General features: G+C 50.6%; 1 protein-coding gene across 1 annotated transcript in view; it reads right to left on the bottom strand.

The window, feature by feature from the left end:
- The window catches only part of lman2 (lectin, mannose-binding 2), a 51,515-nt gene that overhangs the window by 1,134 nt on the left and 30,855 nt on the right, over window positions 1–19,526 (bottom strand). Inside the window, exons 5-8 of the mRNA XM_085995076.1 lie at window positions 19,268–19,429; window positions 13,221–13,335; window positions 4,888–5,007; window positions 342–532 (exon numbers count right to left, since the gene is read on the bottom strand). Of these exons, the coding sequence (XP_085851202.1) occupies window positions 372–532; window positions 4,888–5,007; window positions 13,221–13,335; window positions 19,268–19,429 (558 nt within the window). The 3' untranslated portion in view covers window positions 342–371. The remainder of the gene's footprint in view (window positions 1–341; window positions 533–4,887; window positions 5,008–13,220; window positions 13,336–19,267; window positions 19,430–19,526) is intronic.

The following is a 19,526-nucleotide window of genomic DNA, read 5'->3' as shown; positions in this document are numbered from 1 at the left end:
ACACTGAAGCCCGCACATTTGAAAACAGGAAGGGTACCGTAGATAGAGGATCCAGTTCAAACAAGCTCAACATCTTTAGTAAAAGAACAATTTCAAAAAACAAAATCATATGCATTTTCAACAAACGTATCAGTAAAAAAAAAAAAGCCAGGCCCCGTCTGATACAGTGACTGGGGCGGGTAGCTGTGTGATATCCGTTAATCTCCCCATCCCACTCATCATCACCAGCCCCACATCATCTCTCATAGAAATATACGAAAATATTTTTGATCTCTATTCCCCGCTCCAGATATAAACACCTCATGTCGTACAAACCACCGTGTAGAAAAAAAACGCTTCACATTTTAAAGGCCCGTTGCGGCGGTTTCCATTCAGTAGAACCGCTTGTTGCGCTCTTGACGTTTCTGGAAGACCACGGCGCCCACCACGGCACACACGACGATCCCGAGCAACGCGCAGAGGAGGAGCAGGAAGACTTTCCAACCGGTCAGCGGCCCGCTCCGGAAATTTCCTGTCGGATCGTCGATGTTATCTGGAAGGCAAAAGGAAAGCAAAAATGTCACAACCCTTAGATTTACGCGGCGTCTTTTAATGCAGGAAGATGCCCCAAGAGGCGTGATCGGACGATAATTGACACCTAGCCGAGGGAGGAGATATCAGGAGGGGGTGCGTGACTCGAATGTTGGGTTCAAAGGGGTGGGTTTTAAGGAAGACAGACAGATGGTGGAGGAGGAGGCAATGGTGAAGGAGAAAGGTGAAAGAAACCATAAATGCATTCAACAGATAAATAATGGTTATCCCTCTGGGTGAGGCCCTTCATCAGAGCTCCTGCTGAAGGACCTCAACCCAAAACACAAATTTATCATAGAACGGTACAGCACAGGAGGCCATTCGGCCCATCAAGTCTGCACTGGTTCTTTCGAAGAGCATCCAGTTAGGCGGTTTGAGTGATGGAGAGGATATTGGGACAGAAACTCATCTCGGGTCAGTTCAGATGCTGAGGTTGCATATAGCTGATTCAGCCTTAGACAGTGACTAGGGAGGGGGATTGAGTCAGTGGCAGGGACCGAAGACAATGATTTTGATCTTCCCAATATCTAATTGGAGGAAATTTCTGCGCATCCAATACTGGATGTCAGACAAGCAGCGTAACAAATCAGACAGTGGAGGGGTTGAGAAAGCTGGTGGTGAGGTAGAGCTGGGTGTTGTCAGTGTACATGTGGAATCTGACATGGTGTTTTCAGATGATGTTGCCAAGGGGCAGCACGTAGATGAGAAATAGGAGGGGGCCAAGGATAGATTCTTGGGGGACTCTAGAGGTAACGGTGCAGGAGCAGAAAGAGAAGCTAATGCAGGAGATTCTCTGGCTATGACTGGACAGATAGGAATGGAACCAGGCGAGGGTAGTCCTACCCAGTGGACAATGGAGGAGAGGTGTTGAAGGAGGATGGTGTGGTCAACTGTGTTCAAGATGAGGAGGGATAGTGCACATGGATGCCATTTGTGACTTTGATAATGGCCATTTCAGTGGTGTGACCGGGACGGATTTACAAACCATCATAAGGTGACTTTTAATATCTTAAAAAAAAAGGGTGAAATTAGCTTCTTTGCATTGCAAGAATTTAAACTTAGTTTGGCTATTAATGAAACAATCACAGCTCAGGTAAGAAGGGGAGATATGGCGTAACACTGACATATGATCACAAATAGTATCGGAGTCAGTGCTCAGACTGGGGAGGGGGAGCTGGGCTGTCGTACGCACTTCAACATCACGGTGAGTCACTTTAGTGCCCGGGAGATTGATAATGGCTGTGGGCATTCTGAGGGAATCACTAAAACTTTACATGACAATGTCTGATGGGGTCGGTTTTAAATTTTACACTTCTGTCAGTTCATAATGCGTCAGGTCAGGTGTTAAACCTGTTACCATAGTGACAGTAGACAATGCTACCCATGAATGGGCAACGCCAAGTGCCGGGCAGCGGTTAAGTGACCTAACCACGTCCCGAAAGAGCCACCGGCATTGCGTGGATGAGCACCTGGGGGAGCAGAGATGTGGAGATAGTGGGAGCCTCAACGGAGGAACCACCACCAAAAGATGGACGAGCTAATACTCAAATTAGCCAACAGCGTCCAAAACCTGCAAACCGTGACTCAGTCAATGAAAGGCGACCGAGGCCAGTCCCAAACACCAGGGTTAAAGCCCCTGCCTCCAAACTAGGACAGTGACAGGAGCTCTGGAGATAGTCAATCAATTTATTCACAATACTTTGTCCATTCATGTACATACAACTCAAATCTTCATCTTTTTGTTTGGTGACCGTACTCATTTTATTCTGTCCTCCATCTGATCTGTTGTTCTCCTTCATCTTTCCTACAGGCCTTGTCCCTTTTTCTCTCCTTTCTGTTTGTTTCTCAATTTTTTCATTCCCTTATTAGTTTAAAACCTAGGGATTGCACAGCTGAAGTTGTGTTCAAGGCATATTGTTAGAAACTTCGAGTCTTCCTCAGGTATTCTCTTGGATTCGGCTGTGCTAATCACTTCTGTAAGTGGACCCTGTATCTCTTGTGATCAGGAGCTCACCCCTTCATCTCAATATCTAATGGTTTGTAAGCATAACCCACAGCTGTAACAATAGGACCTCCGGGCCATCTAAACTAGATATCATTCTTTCACTTGTGCCCTCATGTGCTTCGCCAATCTCTCGCTAAGTGGACTGATTAATACTTTTGCAAGGCAAGGCCAGATACAAGTCATGAAGCTGGTTTATTAGACAGACAAAGAATTACTAGCATAACAGTTCTAACAAAATCTCACTCACTACAAGTAACTACAGTTCCTTCTATATTCACCAGACTGATTCTATATTCACCAGACTGACACCTCGGATGGCAGGAATGACGTATGAGGAGAGATTGGGTCGATTGGGCTTATATTCGCCGGTGTTTTGAAGAATGAGAGGGGATCTCATTGAAACTTATAAAATTCTAACAGGACTAGACAGACCAAATGCAGGAAGGATGTTCCTGATGGCGGGGGAGTCCAGAACCAGGGGTCACAGTCTAAGGATAAGGGTTAAGCCATTTAGGACAGAGATGAGGAGGAATTTCTTCACCCAGAGAGTGGTGAACCTGCGGAATTGTCTACCACAGAAGGCAGTGGAGGCCAATTCAGTAAATATATTCAAGGAGGAGTTAGATATATTTCTTAAAGCTAAAGGGATCAAGGGATATGGGGAGAAAGCAGGGACAGGGTACTGAATTTGGATGATCAGCCATGATCTCATTAAATGGCGGAGCAGGCTCGAGGGGCCGAATGGCCTACTCCTGCTATCTTTTATGTTTCTTCCTCTTGAACAAGAATAATATACCACACAGCCCTGTCCTGGTTAGTGGGCTAAATACATTTGTCATTCTTAACATTGAATCAGACCAGGATATGCTGCTGGGAGCAGCCAGCTCTCTTCTTACGGTAAGATGCCTGGGCCTCCCTCTCAAGACCGCTGCCACAGCCAACATGTGGATCTTGGTTCTCTTGTTTCCTGTCCAACAGGATGTTGAGGGCTTGGCTCCTGATCCCTTCTCCTCTGCAGGTGGTTGGACTGAAGAGCTGTCAATCAAGCCTGCTACTGTACCCTCCCCCTTGGAAACTAGCTTCACACAAAGAGTCAGCAGGAAGGAAATTCCAACCCACTAAGGTGAATGTTTGAGTGCGTATCGGAGATAATATGGGGAATTTTAACCCCCAAACAACAGGTGGGTTTGTGTCGGGTGGGATGTTAAAATGTTAAAAATCCAAACCCGCCCACTTCCAGTTTTATCAGAGGCGGGACGGGGGCAGGCGACCAATCCGCTCCCAGGAGGCAGGTCAGTCATTTAAATATTATAATGAGGCTATGTGCCTCAACAACAACTTGTATTTATGTAGCACCTTTAATGTAGTATGTAGTAAAACATCCCAAGGCGCTTCACAGGAACATTATAAAACAAATTTTGACACCAAGCCATATAAGGAGATATTAGGGTAAATGACTTTTAAAGGTTTTAAAGAGCATCTTAAAGAAGGAAAGAGAGGTAGAGAGGCCTCAGATTTAATCTCCATTTTAAATTTAACCCTGGCTGGCCGGGTTTTCTGGGTCTCGGGGACCCCGGCAGCTATTGGGGGGGGGGGGGGGGGGGGGGGGCGAGGAATGCTGGATCCAGCAAGTGTCTTTCCACTTATTTGCTGGATGCAGCTTACCTGCACCCCCACCAACAACCCCAGTCTTTCCGATCCCTCCCTCCCTCTTCTGCACTCCATGGCTGCAGCCTCCAATCCCCCCCACCCCCCCTCCCATGGCGCTTCAAAGGAGCGTTATCAGGTTAAATTTAACACAACCACATAAGGAGATATTAGGACAGGTGACCAAAAGCTTGGCCAAAGAGGTAAGTTTAAGGAGTGTCTTAAAGGAGGAGAGGTGGAGAGGTTCAGGGAGGGAATTCGGGAGCTTAGGGCCAAGGCAACAGAAGGCACGGCTGCGGATGGTGGGGTGAAGGGAGTGGGGAAAGCACAAGATGCCAGAATTGGAGGAGCGCAGAGATCTGAGGGGGTTGTAGGGCGATATAGATATAAGGAAAGGCGAGGCCATGGAGGGATTTAAACACAGTGATGATCATTTTAAATTGGGGCATTGCCAGACCATGAGCCTGTGAGATAACTGAACTCCCACTGTATGAACCCTTTAACGGGGGAACCGAACTGCCCACCATCTGGTCAGAGTACTACACCAGGCCCGTTTTACCCATTGAAAGTCCAAGGATCAGAGGACACTTTCCTTTTCTCTCCATTATCTTTGGTGCTCGCTACCCAGTCCCCTTGAAATTAATTATCAGGGCAGTTTAACGAACCTTTAGGAGATTTCAGGAGACTGACGCTGGGCTCGATTTTGGTCCAATCTATGTTTTCGTCCTCTAGTGCGTGTTCCACGGTCAGCTGGTAAAGTTTCATGGAAATAACATCATGGTTGTCTGAAAGAGAAAGAGAAAGAACAGTTCAATCTCAAACTGTTTCAAAGCACCTTCCCAACTAGTGTGTGTGTAATTAGGTCTGGAATCATTGTGAAGGAAGGGAACGACGCAAGGAAGGGAACGACGCAAGGAAGGGAACGACGCAAGGAAGGGAACAAAAAAGGAAACAAAGTTAGAAAGAATTAATAATAAATAACAACAGAAAATGCTGGAAAAACTCAGCAGGCCAGGCAACATCCGTGGAGAGAAATTAGAGTCGACGTTTCGGGTGAACCCTTTTTCAAAACTGGAAAAGAAATGAAATAGATCGAAAGGCAGGGCTGGGAGAGAACAAAAGAAGTGAAGAGACATTAAGAGGTATTCAAAACCAGACGAGATGGTGATAGGACTAGTGGAGGCAAAAGACGGCTCAGATTAGGTGTGAAATGTTCTGCAGAATGAGAGACAGCTGCCATGTGGGAGAGAAAAAAAGGGGGGGGGGCGAAAGAGGGAAAAACCAAAACAAAGGTGTGGATAAAAAATATAAGTAAAAATGTAATAGGGGCCGAGGTTATGATCTGAAATTGTTGAACTCTATATTGAGTCCGGAAGGCTGTAAAGTGCCTAATCGGAAGATGAGGTGCTGTTCCTCGAGTTTACGTTGAGCTTCCGTGGAACAATGCAAGAGGCCAAGGACGGTGAGGTCAGAGTGGGAATGGAGCGGTGAATTAAAATGACAGGCGACCGGAAGCTCGGGGTCACCCTTACGGACTGAACGGAGGTGTTCCGCAAAGCGGTCGCCCAATCTGCGTTTGGTCTCCCCAATGTAGAGGAGACCACATCGTGAGCAGCGAATACAGTATACTAGATTGCAAGAAGTACAAGTAAATCGCTGTTTCACCTGGAAGGGGTGTTTGCGGCCCTGGACAGTGGGAAGGTATAGGGGCAGGTGTTACATCTCCTGCGCTTGCACGGAAAGGTGCCAGGCGAAGGGGAAGGGGTGCTGGGGGTGATAGAGGAGTGGACTAGGGTGTCCTGGAGGGAGTGGTCCCTACGGAATGCTGAAAGGGGAGGGGAGGGGAAGATGCGTTTGGTGGTGGGATCACTTTGGAGGTAGCAGAAATGGCGGAGATTGATCCGTTGAATGTGGAGGCTGGTGGGGTGAAAGGTGAGGACAAGGGGAACCCTATCGTGGTTCCGGGAGGGAGGGGCAGGGGTGAGGGCAGAAGTGCGGGAGATAGAACGGACACGGTCGAGGGCCGTGTCAACCACGGTAGGGGGGAATCCTCGGTTGAGGAAAAAGGAAGACATGTCGGAAGCAATGATGTGGAAGGTGGCATCGTCGGAGCAGATGCAGCAGAGACCGAGAAACTGGGAGAATGGAATAGAGTCCTTACAGGAGGCGAGGTGGGAGGAAGTGTAGTCCAGGTAGCTGTGGGAGTCAGTGGGCTTGTAGTGAATATTGGTCAATAACATATCCCCAGAGATGGAGACAGCGAAGTCGAGGAAGGGAAGGGAAGAGTCAGAGATGGACCATGTGATGGTGAGGGAAGGGTGGAAATTGGAGGCAAAGTGAATGAAATTGTCTATTGCAGGGCGAGAGCAGGAAACGGCACCGATACAGTCATCAATGTATTGGAAAAAGAGGTGAGGGAGGGGACCTGAGTAGGACTGGAACAAAGTGTTCCACATATCCCACGAAAAGGCAGGCATAGCTAGGACCCATGCGGGTACCCATAGCAACACCTTTGATTTGGCGGAAATTAGTGGAGTTAAAGGAGAAGTTGTTCAATGTGAGAACAAGTTCAGCCAGGCAGAGGAGGGTAGTGGTGGATGGGGACTGGTCGGGCCTCTGTTCAAGGAAGAAGCGGAGCACCCCCAGGCCATCCTGGTGGGGGATGGAGGTGTAGAGGGATTGTACGTCCATGGTGAAAAGGAAGCGGTTGGGGCCAGGAAACTGGAAACTGTTAGTGGCGGAGGGCGTCCGAAGAGTTGCAGATGTAGGTGGGAAGAGACTGGACAAGGGGAGAAAAAAGAGTCGAGATAGGAAGAGATAAGTTCCGTGGGGCAAGAACAGGCTGAATTGATGGGTCTACCAGGGCAGTCCTGTTTGCGGATCTTGAGAAGGAGGTAGAAGCGGGCTGTGCGGGGTTGGGGAACTATGAGGTTGGTGGCAGCGGGGGGGAAGATCTCCAGAGGAGATGAGGTCAGTGACAGTCTTGGAAACGGTGGTTTGATGTTCGGTAGTGGGGTCATGGTCCAGGTGGAGGTAGGAGGAGGTGTCGGAGAGTTGGCGTTCAGCTTCCGCTAGGTAGAGGTCAGTTCACCAAACAACAACAGCACCACCCTTGTCAGCAGGTTTAATGACAATGTCAGGGTTGGATCTAAGAGAATGGAGTGCTGCAAGTTCAGAGGGAGGTAGGTTGGAGTCAGTGAGGGGAGCAGAGAAATGGAGATGGCCGATGTCACGGTGGCAGTTAGCGATGAAAAGATCTAGAGAGGGTAAGAGGCCAGGGGGAGGGGTCCAGGTAGAATGGGAATTCTGCAAGCGGGAGAAAGGGTCAGTCGTGCGGGGGGAAGACTCCTGGCCAGAGAAGTGGGCACGGAGACGAAGGCGGCGGAAAAAGAGCTCAACATCGTGCCGAGCTCGAAATTCATTGAGGTGGGGGTGTAAGGGGATGAAGCTCAGGCCTTTGCTGAGGACTGATCGTTCGGGGTCAGAGAGGGGAAGGTCAGAGGGGATAGTGAAAACACAGCAGGGGGTGAGATTGGGAGAAGGGGGGTGTGGTAAACCACTGTAGTTCACTGTTGTTGTCATTCACTCTTGTTTCACTGTTGTGCCTGACTATGCCTCAGCTGACTCCGCCCCTGAGCTACCGAGTATAAGAGCGGCCGCATGGCAGCTCCTGGCATTCGGTCGTCCACTAGAGGCATAGTCCTGATCTGTCTGAAGTGCAATTCAGTAGTTAATAAAAGCCTGTCGTTCTGAACTCTGCCCAGCCTTTTATTAGAATTGATAGCGCATCAATTTTATTAACTACTGAAAAAAAAAAAAAACGATGCTGCACATTCTTAAGATCAAGTGCCTGGAACTCGACCCGCAAGAACCGGACTCGACTGCTAAGTTCTCGCACTGGCTGCACTGTTTTGAGTCCTTTCTGACTGCATCCGGCGAGACCGTCGCCGCCGATGCCGACAAGCTCAGGGTGCTGAACTCTAAAGTAAATCACCGAGCTTTTGCCCTTATCCGGGACGCTACGAGCTACCAGGGGGCTATCGACATCTTGAAGGAGCAATACGCACGCCCGGTCAACTATGTTTACGCAAGACATCTCCTGGGGTCTCGCAAACAACAGCCCGGGGAACCCACAGAAGCATACATACGGGCGCTGAAGGAACTCGGCCGAGCCTGCGAATGCAAGCAAGAAACAGCCACAGAACATACGGAGGAGCTCATCCGGGACGCCCTCGTGACGGGCCTCAGGTCCACTCACACACGGCAGCGACTGCTGGAAAGTAGCGAGCTCGACCTGAAGGCGGCGATTTCACTCACCCTCTCGTTGGACGTAGCCCACCGGAACATGGAGGCCTACTCCCCGGACCGCGCGGCCGCCTCATGGATGCCGCAGCTGCCGCCACCTTGGGACGCGGCGCCGTCACGGGCCCTGGCCTCAACTGCTGCAGCGATGTCCCGCCCGAGCCAGAAATGTTATTTCTGTGGCCAAACCAAACACCCCAGGGCGCGCTGCCCGGCGAAAAACGCGGTCTGCTCTGCCTGCAGTAGGAAGGGACACTACGCTGGCGTCTGCAGAAGTCAGAAGACCCCTACCTCCAGCAGCGCCGCGTGCGATTCGTGGGAGCGGCCATCTTGCCTCCCTCCAGCCTCGTGGGGATCGTCATGGGCGCCGCCATTTTGTCCTTCCTCTCCGACGCCGCCATCTTGTCCGCCATTCTGCCAACGGGCCCCCGACTCACCCACCGCCGCCTCACCGGGGTTCTACAGCGACGCTACCGACTCCACAGCGGCCTCCATCACGCTGGATCAATCCAGACCCCATCAGCTAGCCAGGTCCACGATGGACATCCAGGTAAATGGCCGCGCCACAACTTGCCTTTTTGATTCCGGGAGCACGGAGAGCTTCATACACCCTGATACAGTACGGCGCTATTCCCTCTCGGTCCGGCCAACGCGCCATCGGATCTCCATGGCCTCGAAATCCCACTCAGCAGACGTCGGCGGCTACTGCGTAGTGACCCTCTCGGTGAAGGGCTCCGTATATAAAAATGTAAAGCTATTCGTCCTGCCACATCTCTGCGCTGCCGTTCTACTGGGGTTGGACTTTCATTGTCACTTTAAGAGTGTCACCTTGACATACGGTGGACCTCTTCCCCCGCTCACTGTCTGCAACCAGCAGTTTTTAAATTGCCCGCCACGCCCCACCTGTAGTCTCTCCACCCTCAAAATCACACCCCCCCCCCCCCGTTCGCCAACCTCACCCGCGACTGCAAGCCTATCGCCACAAAGAGCAGGCGATACAGCACCGGGGACAGATCCTTCATAAGATCTGAGGTGACGCGGCTCCTGAAAGAGGGGATTATTGAGGATAGTACCAGCCCCTGGCGAGCCCAGGTGGTAGTCGTTAAGACTGGCAACAAGCAGCGCCTAGTCATCGACTACAGCCAGACTATCAACAAGTACACCCAGTTGGACGCATACCCCCTCCCCCGCATAGCCGACATGGTTAATAAGATAGCGCAATACCGCGTTTTCTCGACCATTGACCTCAAGGCAGCACACCACCAAATCCCTATCCGCCCTGAGGACCGCCAGTACACAGCTTTCGAGGCAAACGGCCGCCTTTTTCACTTCCTCAGGGTTCCTTTCGGCGTCACCAACGGTGTCTCCGTCTTCCAGAGGGAGATGGACCGGATGGTCGACGAGAATGCGTTACAGGCCACATTTCCCTACCTGGACAACGTGACCATCTGCGGCCATGACCTGCAGGACCATGACGCCAATCTTGATAAGTTCCTCCGCACGGCCCAACTCCTAAACCTCACGTACAACAAGGAAAAGTGCATATTCCGCACAGCCCGCCTCGCTATCCTTGGTTGCGTGGTGAAACACGGAGTCATCAGTCCTGACCCTGACCGGATGCGCCCGTTGATGGAACTTCCCCTGCCCCACTGTCTCAAGGCCCTCAAAAGGTGCCTGGGCTTCTTTTCTTATTACGCCCAGTGGGTCCCTCATTATGCGGACAAAGCCCGTCCACTTATCAAGTCCACTTCCTTCCCCCTGACGGCGGAGGCCCGCTTAGCCTTTCACCGTATAAAAGATGACATTGCCAAGGCCACCATGCACTCGGTAGACGAGTCCATCCCCTTCCAGGTGGAGAGCGATGCATCCGACTTTGCCCTGGCCGCTACCCTTAACCAGGCGGGAAGACCCGTGGCCTTCTTTTCACGAACCCTCCAGGGCTCCGAACTCAGACACTCCTCTGTGGAAAAAGAGGCCCAGGCCATTGTGGAGGCGGTGCGCCACTGGCGGCACTACCTGACTGGAAAACGATTTACCCTGCTTACTGACCAGCGTTCAGTTGCTTTCATGTTCAACAACAAGCAGAGGGGTAAAATCAAAAATGACAAGATTTTGAGGTGGAGAATCGAACTTTCCACCTACAATTACGACATCTTGTACCGGCCAGGGAAACTCAACGAACCCTCAGACGCTCTATCGCGAGGCACATGCGCCACCGCGCAGATCGATCGACTACGGGGCCTCCACAACGACCTCTGCCACCCGGGGGGTCACCAGGTTCTTCCATTTCATTAAGGGCCGCAACCTGCCTTACTCCATCGAGGAGGTCAGGACCATGACCAGGAGCTGCCCAGTCTGTGCAGAGTGCAAGCCGCGCTTCTATAGGCCTGACAGAGCAAACCTGATCAAGGCCACCCGCCCTTTTGAGCGCCTGAGTATCGACTTTAAAGGGCCCCTCCCCTCCTCTGACCGCAATGTGTACTTCCTCAACATAGTTGATGAGTACTCCCGTTTCCCTTTTGCCATCCCCTGCCCGGACATGACCACCGCTACGGTCATTAAATGCCTGCACAACCTCTTTGCTCTGTTCGGTTTTCCCAGCTATATTCATAGCGACCGGGGCTTGTCCTTCATGAGCGACGAACTCCGTCAGTACCTGCTCATGAGAGGTATTGCCTCAAGCCGGACCACCAGCTACAACCCCCGGGGGAACGGACAGGTTGAAAGAGAGAACGCGACGGTCTGGAAGGCGGCCCTCCTAGCCTTAAAATCTAGGGGCCTTCCGACCTCCCGTTGGCAGGATGTCCTACCCGATGCGCTCCACTCCATCCGGTCACTGCTGTGTACAGCCACCAACGCAACCCCCCATGAGCGAATGTTTGTTTTTCCCCCGGAGGTCCACATCCGGTAACTCACTACCACACTGGCTGACGTCCCCAGGGCCCGTCCTGCTGAGGAAGCATGCAAGGTCCCACAAAACGGCTCCCCTGGTAGAGAAGGTTCACCTCCTCCATGCCAACCCCCAGTACGCCTACGTGGCATACCCGGATGGGCGGGAGGATACAGTCTCCATTAGAGATCTGGCACCCTCGGGGTCCACTGACCCGCCACCATTGCCCCCCCACCACGACCCCCTCCGACACGGCCCAAAATTCAGTAGACCCAATTCTCACCCCTGTCCATTCCACCCCAGTAGACGGCATGCCGCGCCCCCAGGACCAGCCGGAGCCCACTCGCCCACCCAACACCAAAGGGGACGATACGCCGGTGCTGGACCCCGCTCAAGACGCGTCGTGGGAAGCTGTACCATCGCAACCGTCGCCACAAAGATCTCGACGGCAAACGAGGCCGCCCGACAGACTCGCCTACTCGAACTTTTGATACACTTCACCCTGCCGGACTTAATTTTAAACGAGGGGTGAATGTGGTAAACCACTGTAGTTCACTGTGTTCACTGTTGTTGTTGTTGTTGTCGTCGTTCACTCTTGTTTCACTGTTGTGCCTGACTATGCCTCAGCTGACTCCGCCCCTGGGCTACCGAGTATAAGAGCGGCCGCATGGCAGCTCCTGGCATTCGGTCGTCCACTAGAGGCATAGTCCTGATCTGTCTGAAGTGCAATTCAGTAGTTAATAAAAGCCTGTCGTTCTGAACTCTGCCCAGCCTTTTATTAGAATTGATAGCGCATCAGGGGGTCAGAGCAAAGTGAAGGGGAAGAAGGTTCCGGAGGGGCATTGGTATCCAAGAGTTGATGAAGCTTGCGATCCTTGACATCGGAAAGGAAGAAAAAAAGTTTTTTGTTGAAGCGTTGGATGAGTCGAAGGATGAAATGGAACTGTGGACCCGGACAGCTTTGAGATAGAGTGCTGCTGAAGAGAGAGGTCGAGAGTGTTCATGTGGCACCGCATGGCGTTGAACGTGCATCTCAAGATGCGGCGAGAGCAGTAGTTCGAGGAACGATGAATATCTTGGAGATATTTGTAATCCTGGGTGGATCCGAAACACGAAGGGTGGAAGTTTAGTTGGAATCCACGTGGAATAAGTCGGAAACGGAGACAGTTGCTGAGGAAAATGATGTGGCTGTGAAGCCGAGTCTTGGCAGATACCTGATTAAACACGAGAAGGGAAACTGAAAGTAATGAAGATGAACAAGGTTGAAGAGCCAAACGGAGATCCCGTCGAAGAGAAGAGCAGAACTTCTTCAAGGTAGGCATTCCTAGAAGAGGTGTGGCAGTGAACCAAACACTAGTACGATAGCAAAATATTGCAGAAAGAATTAAGTTACATAACACCTTTCACGCCAATGAAGTACTGTTGAAGTGTATTCACTATTGTAAAGTAGGAAATGCGACATCCAATTTGCACACAGCAAGGTCCCACAAACAGCAATGTGATAATGACTGGTTTTATTGATGTCGGTTGACGGATAAATATTGGCCAGGACAGCGGGGAGAACTTCTCTACTCTTTTTCGAATAGTGCCGTAAGATCTTTTATGTCCACCTGAGAGGGCAGATGGGGACTCGGTTTAACGTCTCATCCAAAAAACAGCACCTCCGACAGTTCAGCACTCAGTCAGTACCAGCCTGGATTTTGTGCTTAGGGCTCTGGAGTGGAACTTGAACCCAGAGCCTGCTGACTCAGGTGAGAAGTAAAGCACAGGGCAATGAGGTTATAAAACAGACACGTTCATTCCTACCTGACAGGTCTCCGGTGGCTGCAGACGCACCGAAGAAATACCCAGTGGGCAGCCGGACCCCACTGATATCGATGCACTCTTTCCACTCATTCTTGTCTTCGACATCTGTCATCACCTGAGAGAACAGGCAACAAAATAGAAACTGAGGAAATGGGCAATTTCAACTGAAACCCCCTCCTCCCAAGTCATGCCAGAAGAAAATGTCATTTACTGTTGGTCTTTAACTCGCACGGGGCGAGGAAAAATAATGGGGAGGGACATACGATGATCATCCACAATGCCCCAGGGTTAGGGAGGAAGAGAAAGATTGGTGAGGTTTTACCACCCCGAATGCTAGCCAGCGATCCCTGCTGGAATGTGTGTGCATATCGAAGTTCAGGACCAGGCTTGGTGGCGATGCTCACGCACAGTTTACAGGTACTGTTGGTGTCTGTATAGCCGCTTCCCAGCAGGAGCCAACACCTTCAGGAGAGATGGGGAGAAGAACAAATCAAGACGATTACCCTACCTGCTACAAAACTGATTACCGGCACTGATAAAGGCATCAGAATTAAACCACGGAATAGGGTGAACATATGAGATTACACAGCAGCTGGTCACCAAGAAACTACTCAGCAACGGCAGAGTTTATTCAACCCAACACCAGTGCACAGGTACCACAGCGCAATCCCAGCTGCAATTTCTCACAAGGCAAATTGCCAATCTCAAAACCTTATGAGGGAAGCACCAAAGAGCAGCCCAATCCTCCACAGGGAGGGGAGGAAGAAGAGTCACACCTCCCAGAAAGCCAGCGCACCACTGCCTGCCCACCACTCCCTCTCAACCCCGAGTGAGCACCTTGAAAAATCGAGTTCATTCCCATCGTTTTGAACAGAGTATTTTGATGCTGCAACAGCTGTACCTTTTGAACGTCTGAATCTGCAGGTACGGTGCATGGCTGGGGAGGAGCCACGCTGGGGCAAAGCTTGCCTCCAGTTTCAAAGCAGCACATTCATCAAAAAGAATTCACCCACTCGCTACTTGATGAGAGCTCCTTGTGATCTGGTCAGTTAACCAACTTGGGAATAGGCAGTGGAGGAGGGAAAGAAAGTTCAGGATTCCCTCTCTTCACTATCCAGTGATCCTCGCTTGGAAAAAAAATTGTGGCTGTTGGATGCAGGCGCAGCAGGTGGTTAAGGTGGCAAATGGTATGTTGGCCTTCATAGCGAGAGGATTTGAGTACAGGAGCAAGGATGTCTTGCTGCAGTTGTACAGGGCCTTGGTGAGATCACACCTTGAGTATTGTGTGCAGTTTTGGTCACCTTATCTGAGGGAGGATGTTCTTGCCATGGAGGGAGTGCAGCAAAGATTCACCAGACTGATACCTGGGATGGCAGGAATGACGTATGAGGAGAGATTGGGTCGATTGGGCTTATATTCGCTGGAGTTTAGAAGAATGAGAGGGGATCTCATCGAAACTTATAAAATTCTAACAGGACTAGACAGACTAGATGCAGGACGGATGTTCCCGATGGCAGGGGAGTCCAGAACCAGGGGTCAGTCTAAAGATAAGGGGTAAGCCATTTTTCAATTCAATTCAATTTTATTTGTCATATATGCAGGAGACGTGTGTACTGCACAATGAAATATTGATTTTTACAAGTCCTCCCAACATTGGAATAAATATGGCATTTATTTAGGACAGAGATGGCGGCGCGCACGGACGCAGCGGCTTTGTCTCTCCCGAGACTGAGCGTTTTCACCCTCCTTCTGAGTCTCTTCTGGACTCTGCTGATTCGGGAATTAAAGGCTGACCTACTGTACAGCCGGCAGACGCTCCTAGACATCGGGGCCGACTGTGTGCAGCTTACGCTCGGCGACATCTATCTGCCTCCCGACATCGCCCGACCCCCGGGACCAGCGTGGCGTCCTTCCCCAGCCGGAAGTCAGCGCAGACCGCGCAGAGAACGCAAGCAGAAGCGGGGTAAGAGGGCAGGTATCCAAAACAGGCTGAAGAGGGCCCCACACAAACCCTCCCTCCCAAGTATTTTCCTGGCCAACGTCAGGTCACTGGAGAACAAAATGGATGAGATCAAACTGGATCTCTCCACACAGAAAAGGACAAAGGAATGCTGCGCCATGATCTTCAGAGAGACCTGGCTGAGCAACGGCATCCCTGACACCACCATCCAACTAGAAGGACGCACGGTCTTCCGCGCCGACAGAACTGCAGACTCCGGTGAGAGCAAGGGAGGCGGTTTGTGCATTTACACTAACAATGCCTGGTGCACTAACACTGATATAATTGATAGATCCTGCTCAGCTGATTTGGAATTCCTCATGGTAAGGTGCAGACCCTTCTACCTGCCTCGGGAATTCACGGCTGTTATCATCACTGCGGTCTACATCCCACCACACGCTAATGCCAAACTAGCACTGAAGGACCTCTACAGGGCCATCAGCGAACAACAAACTGCGCACCCAGACGGAGCTTTTATCGTCGCGGGGGACTTCAATCACATAAACCTAAAAACTGTACTACTGAAATTCCACCAGAATGTCTCCTGCCCCACAAGAGGGGAGAACACACTGGATCAAGTCTACACGAGCATTGTAGACGCTTATAAGGCCATTTCCTGCCCCCACCTTGGGAAGTCTGACCACCTCTCCCCGTTTCTAGCCCCGGCATACAAACCGCTCATCAAAAGAGGGAGAACATCAGTGAGAGCAGTGAAAGTATGGCCAGAGGGGGCAGTATCGGAGCTTCAGGACTGCTTCGAACGCACTGATTGGGGCATGTTTGCCCATAATGACATCGAGGAATACGCATCCACAGTGCTATTCTACATCAACAGCTGCGTCGAGGTTGTCACGACCCATAAAAATATCAGGACATACCCCAACCAGAAACCCTGGATGAACGGAGAGGTCCGCTCACTGTTGAAAGCACGCGACGCAGCATTTAAATCTGGCGACGCGGCGGCTTACAGTGCAGCTAGGACCAACCTAAAAAAGGGTATCAGGACTGCCAAAAGGAAACAGACACTGCGGATAGAGGATCACTTCCGCAACAACTCGGACCCCCGGCGCATGTGGCAAGGCATCCAGTCCATCACTGACTACAAGGGCAAAAACACCAGTCCCCCGGTTAGCGATGCCTCCCTTCCGGAGGAGCTTAACAACTTCTACGCCCGCTTCGACAGGGACAACAGGGAGCCGGCTACCAAAGCCTTGCCACCCCCGGAAGACCAGGTGCTCACTCTGTCGACCTCCGACGTAAGGGGTGTTCTACGCGGAGTGAACACACGAAAAGCTGCTGGACCGGATAGCATCCCTGGACGGGTACTCAAGGAATGTGCTGATCAGCTGGCTGATGTCTTCACCACCATCTTCAATCTGTCACTGGCCCAGGCAGTAGTCCCTACATGCTTCAAGACCACTACCATTATTCCTGTGCCAAAACAAACGGCTGTGACGTGCCTGAACGACTATCGACCGGTCGCACTCACACCCATCATAATGAAGTGTTGAGAGAGACTGGTCTTAGCCCACATCAAAGCCAGTGTTCCTGCCTCCCTTGACCAACACCAGTTTGCCTATCGTGCAAACAGATCAACGGAGGATGCAATCACAACTGCTCTACACTCGGCACTGAATCACCTAGATGGTAAGGAGACCTACATCAGAATGCTGTTCATAGACTACAGCTCAGCATTCAACACTATCGTCCCCAACAAGCTGGCCACCAAACTCTTGGCCTGAACACTTCCCTCTGCAACTGGACCCTGGACTGCCTAACAAACAGACCCCAGTCTGTCAAATTAGGTAACCACACCTCCCCCCCCACCCGCCGACCCTGAACACAGGGGCCCCACAAGGATGTGTGCGGAGCCCCCTCCTCTACTCCCCCTTCACCCACGACTGTGTGGCTGTTAATGGTTCCAACACCATCAAGTTTGCGGATGACACCACGGTAGTAGGCCAGGTCACCAACAACGATGAGTCAGCCTACAGGGAGGAGGTCCAGCATCTCGTGAAGTGGTGCGCCGATAACAACCTGGCCCTTAACACCAAGAAAAAAAAGAAATCATTGTGGACTTCAGGAAGTCCAAAGGCGGAAGTCACACCCCCATCCACATCAATGGGGCTGTGGTGGAAAGGGTGGACAGCTTTAAGTTCCTCGGAGTCCACATCACAGAAGACCTCTCCTGGTCCCTCAACACCTCCTCTCTGGTGAAGAAGGCCCAGCAGCACCTATATTTCCTAAGGAGGCTGAAGGGATGTAATCTGTCACCCCTGATCCTCTCTAACTTTTACCGCTGCACTATAGAGAGCATCCTGACAAACTGTATCACAGTATGGTATGGCAGCTGTAGCTACTATGACCGGAAAGCCCTGCAGTGGGTAGTCAAAACTGCCCAACGCATTACCGGCACCCGGCTACCGACCATAGAGCACATATACCAGAAATGCTGTTTACGGAGGTCACGGTCCATCATCAAAGACCCTACCCACCCCAGCCACAGTCTGTTCGCCCTCCTGCCATCTGGGAGACGCTACAGATGCATTCGCACCCGAACGACCAGATTTAGGAACAGCTTCTTTCCCAGGGCTGTCATCCTACTGAACTCCACAAATAAACTCTAAAGCCTGCACATCTGCCAATGCACTTTATTATGGTTATGTTTATGTTAATATACTACAAGCCAAATGTATGTTGAATGTTTAAATGTCTTAATCCAAATGTACACTCTCGGGAGCCGCAAGCCTACATTTCGTTGTACTGCACTTGTGCACTAACAATGACAATAAAAGTTGATTTGATTTGATTTGATTTGAGATGAGGAGAAATTTCTTCACCCAGAGAGTGGTGAACCTGTGGAATTCTCTACCACAGAAGGCAGTTGAGGCAAAGTCATTAAATATATTCAAGAAGGAGTTTGATATATTTCTTAAGGCTAAAGGGATATGGGGAGAAAGCAGGGACAGGGTTCTGAATTTGGATGATCAGCCATGATCTCATTAAATGGTGGAGCAGGCTCGAGGGGCCGAATGGCCTACTCTTGCTCCTATCTTCTATGTTTCTATGTAGACACAATCTAGCTCCGACGACATTTCTTCCTTCACCCTCCTTGCCCCAACTATCAAATACCCTGCGGAGACTGACCTACCAGGCTCACGGGTAATGGTCATTTAGAGGTGCTCCCACAGAACCTCATGTGAAGATGAGCCAGTTCCTTTAGGAACAGAGACTAGGGGTGGTGGGTTAACCCTTGGCATGTATACAGGCCTGGGATGTACGTACACCAAACACTGAAATATCACACTAGAGAGAGAGCGCGCAGAGCAGGCTTACCAGAATGATACCAGGGATGAAGGACTTCAGTTACGTGGAGAGACTAGAGAAACTGGGGTTGTTCTCCTTAGAGCAGTTAAAGGGAAATTTAATAGTGGTGTTAAAAATTATGAAGGGTTTTCTGATGTGAGTGCCAGGTGATACCCTGACCTCTGTCTTATTCTGTGCCCTGCTCTTTATTCCTGCTCTCTTCGACTCATGGAAGTTATGATAAACCTTTACAAATCACTGGTTAGGCCTCAGCTGGAGTATTGTGTCCAATTCTGGGAAACGCATGGGCACCAAAATTTAAGAAGGATGTCTAGGCCTTGGAGAGAGATTTACTAGAATGGTACCAAGGATGAGACACTTCAGTTTTGATAAGAGTACATAGGGAGAAACTGTTTCCATTGACCGGAGGGGGGAAATTGGTTACCAGAGGATACAGATTTAAGGTAATTGGCAAAAGAACCAGGGGGAATTTTTTTTTTTTTTTTTTTTTATATAAACACAGCGAGTTATGATGATCTGGAATGCACTGCCTGAAAGGGTGGCAGAAAGAAAAATTTGCAGGGCTATGGGGAAAGAGCAGGGGAGTGGGACTAATTGGTAGCTCTTTCAGAAAGCGATCACAGGCACGATGGGCCGAATAGCCTCCTTCTATAGCATGGAAGGCAGCCAACTAGTTAGTCAAGCAATACGGAAGTTCCCAGTACCATAATCTCTCACTTACCGTTAATCTGCCCCTGGAGTAACGAATTGCCAAATATGTGTCGTGGTCTACGTTTCGGAGTTCTGCGGGACATCCAGATAGCTCGGAGGTGCGTCCATCTTTGCCGTGGTCGTACGGCAGAGACCCATTGTTGACCATCGCCGAGATGTATGGAAACACCCGCTGCAACAAGAGACAGTTGGGAGATTTAAAACAAACAACTTGCATTTATATAGTGCCTTTAACTTAGTAAAAATGTTCCAAGGCGCTTCACAAGAGC

The sequence above is a fragment of the Somniosus microcephalus genome, chromosome 8 (genome assembly GCF_052327205.1).
Source record: "Somniosus microcephalus isolate GS21.2 chromosome 8, FLI_Smic_1.0, whole genome shotgun sequence".
Classification (NCBI taxonomy): Eukaryota; Metazoa; Chordata; class Chondrichthyes; order Squaliformes; family Somniosidae; genus Somniosus; species Somniosus microcephalus.
This window is presented reverse-complemented; position numbering and strand designations above follow the sequence as displayed.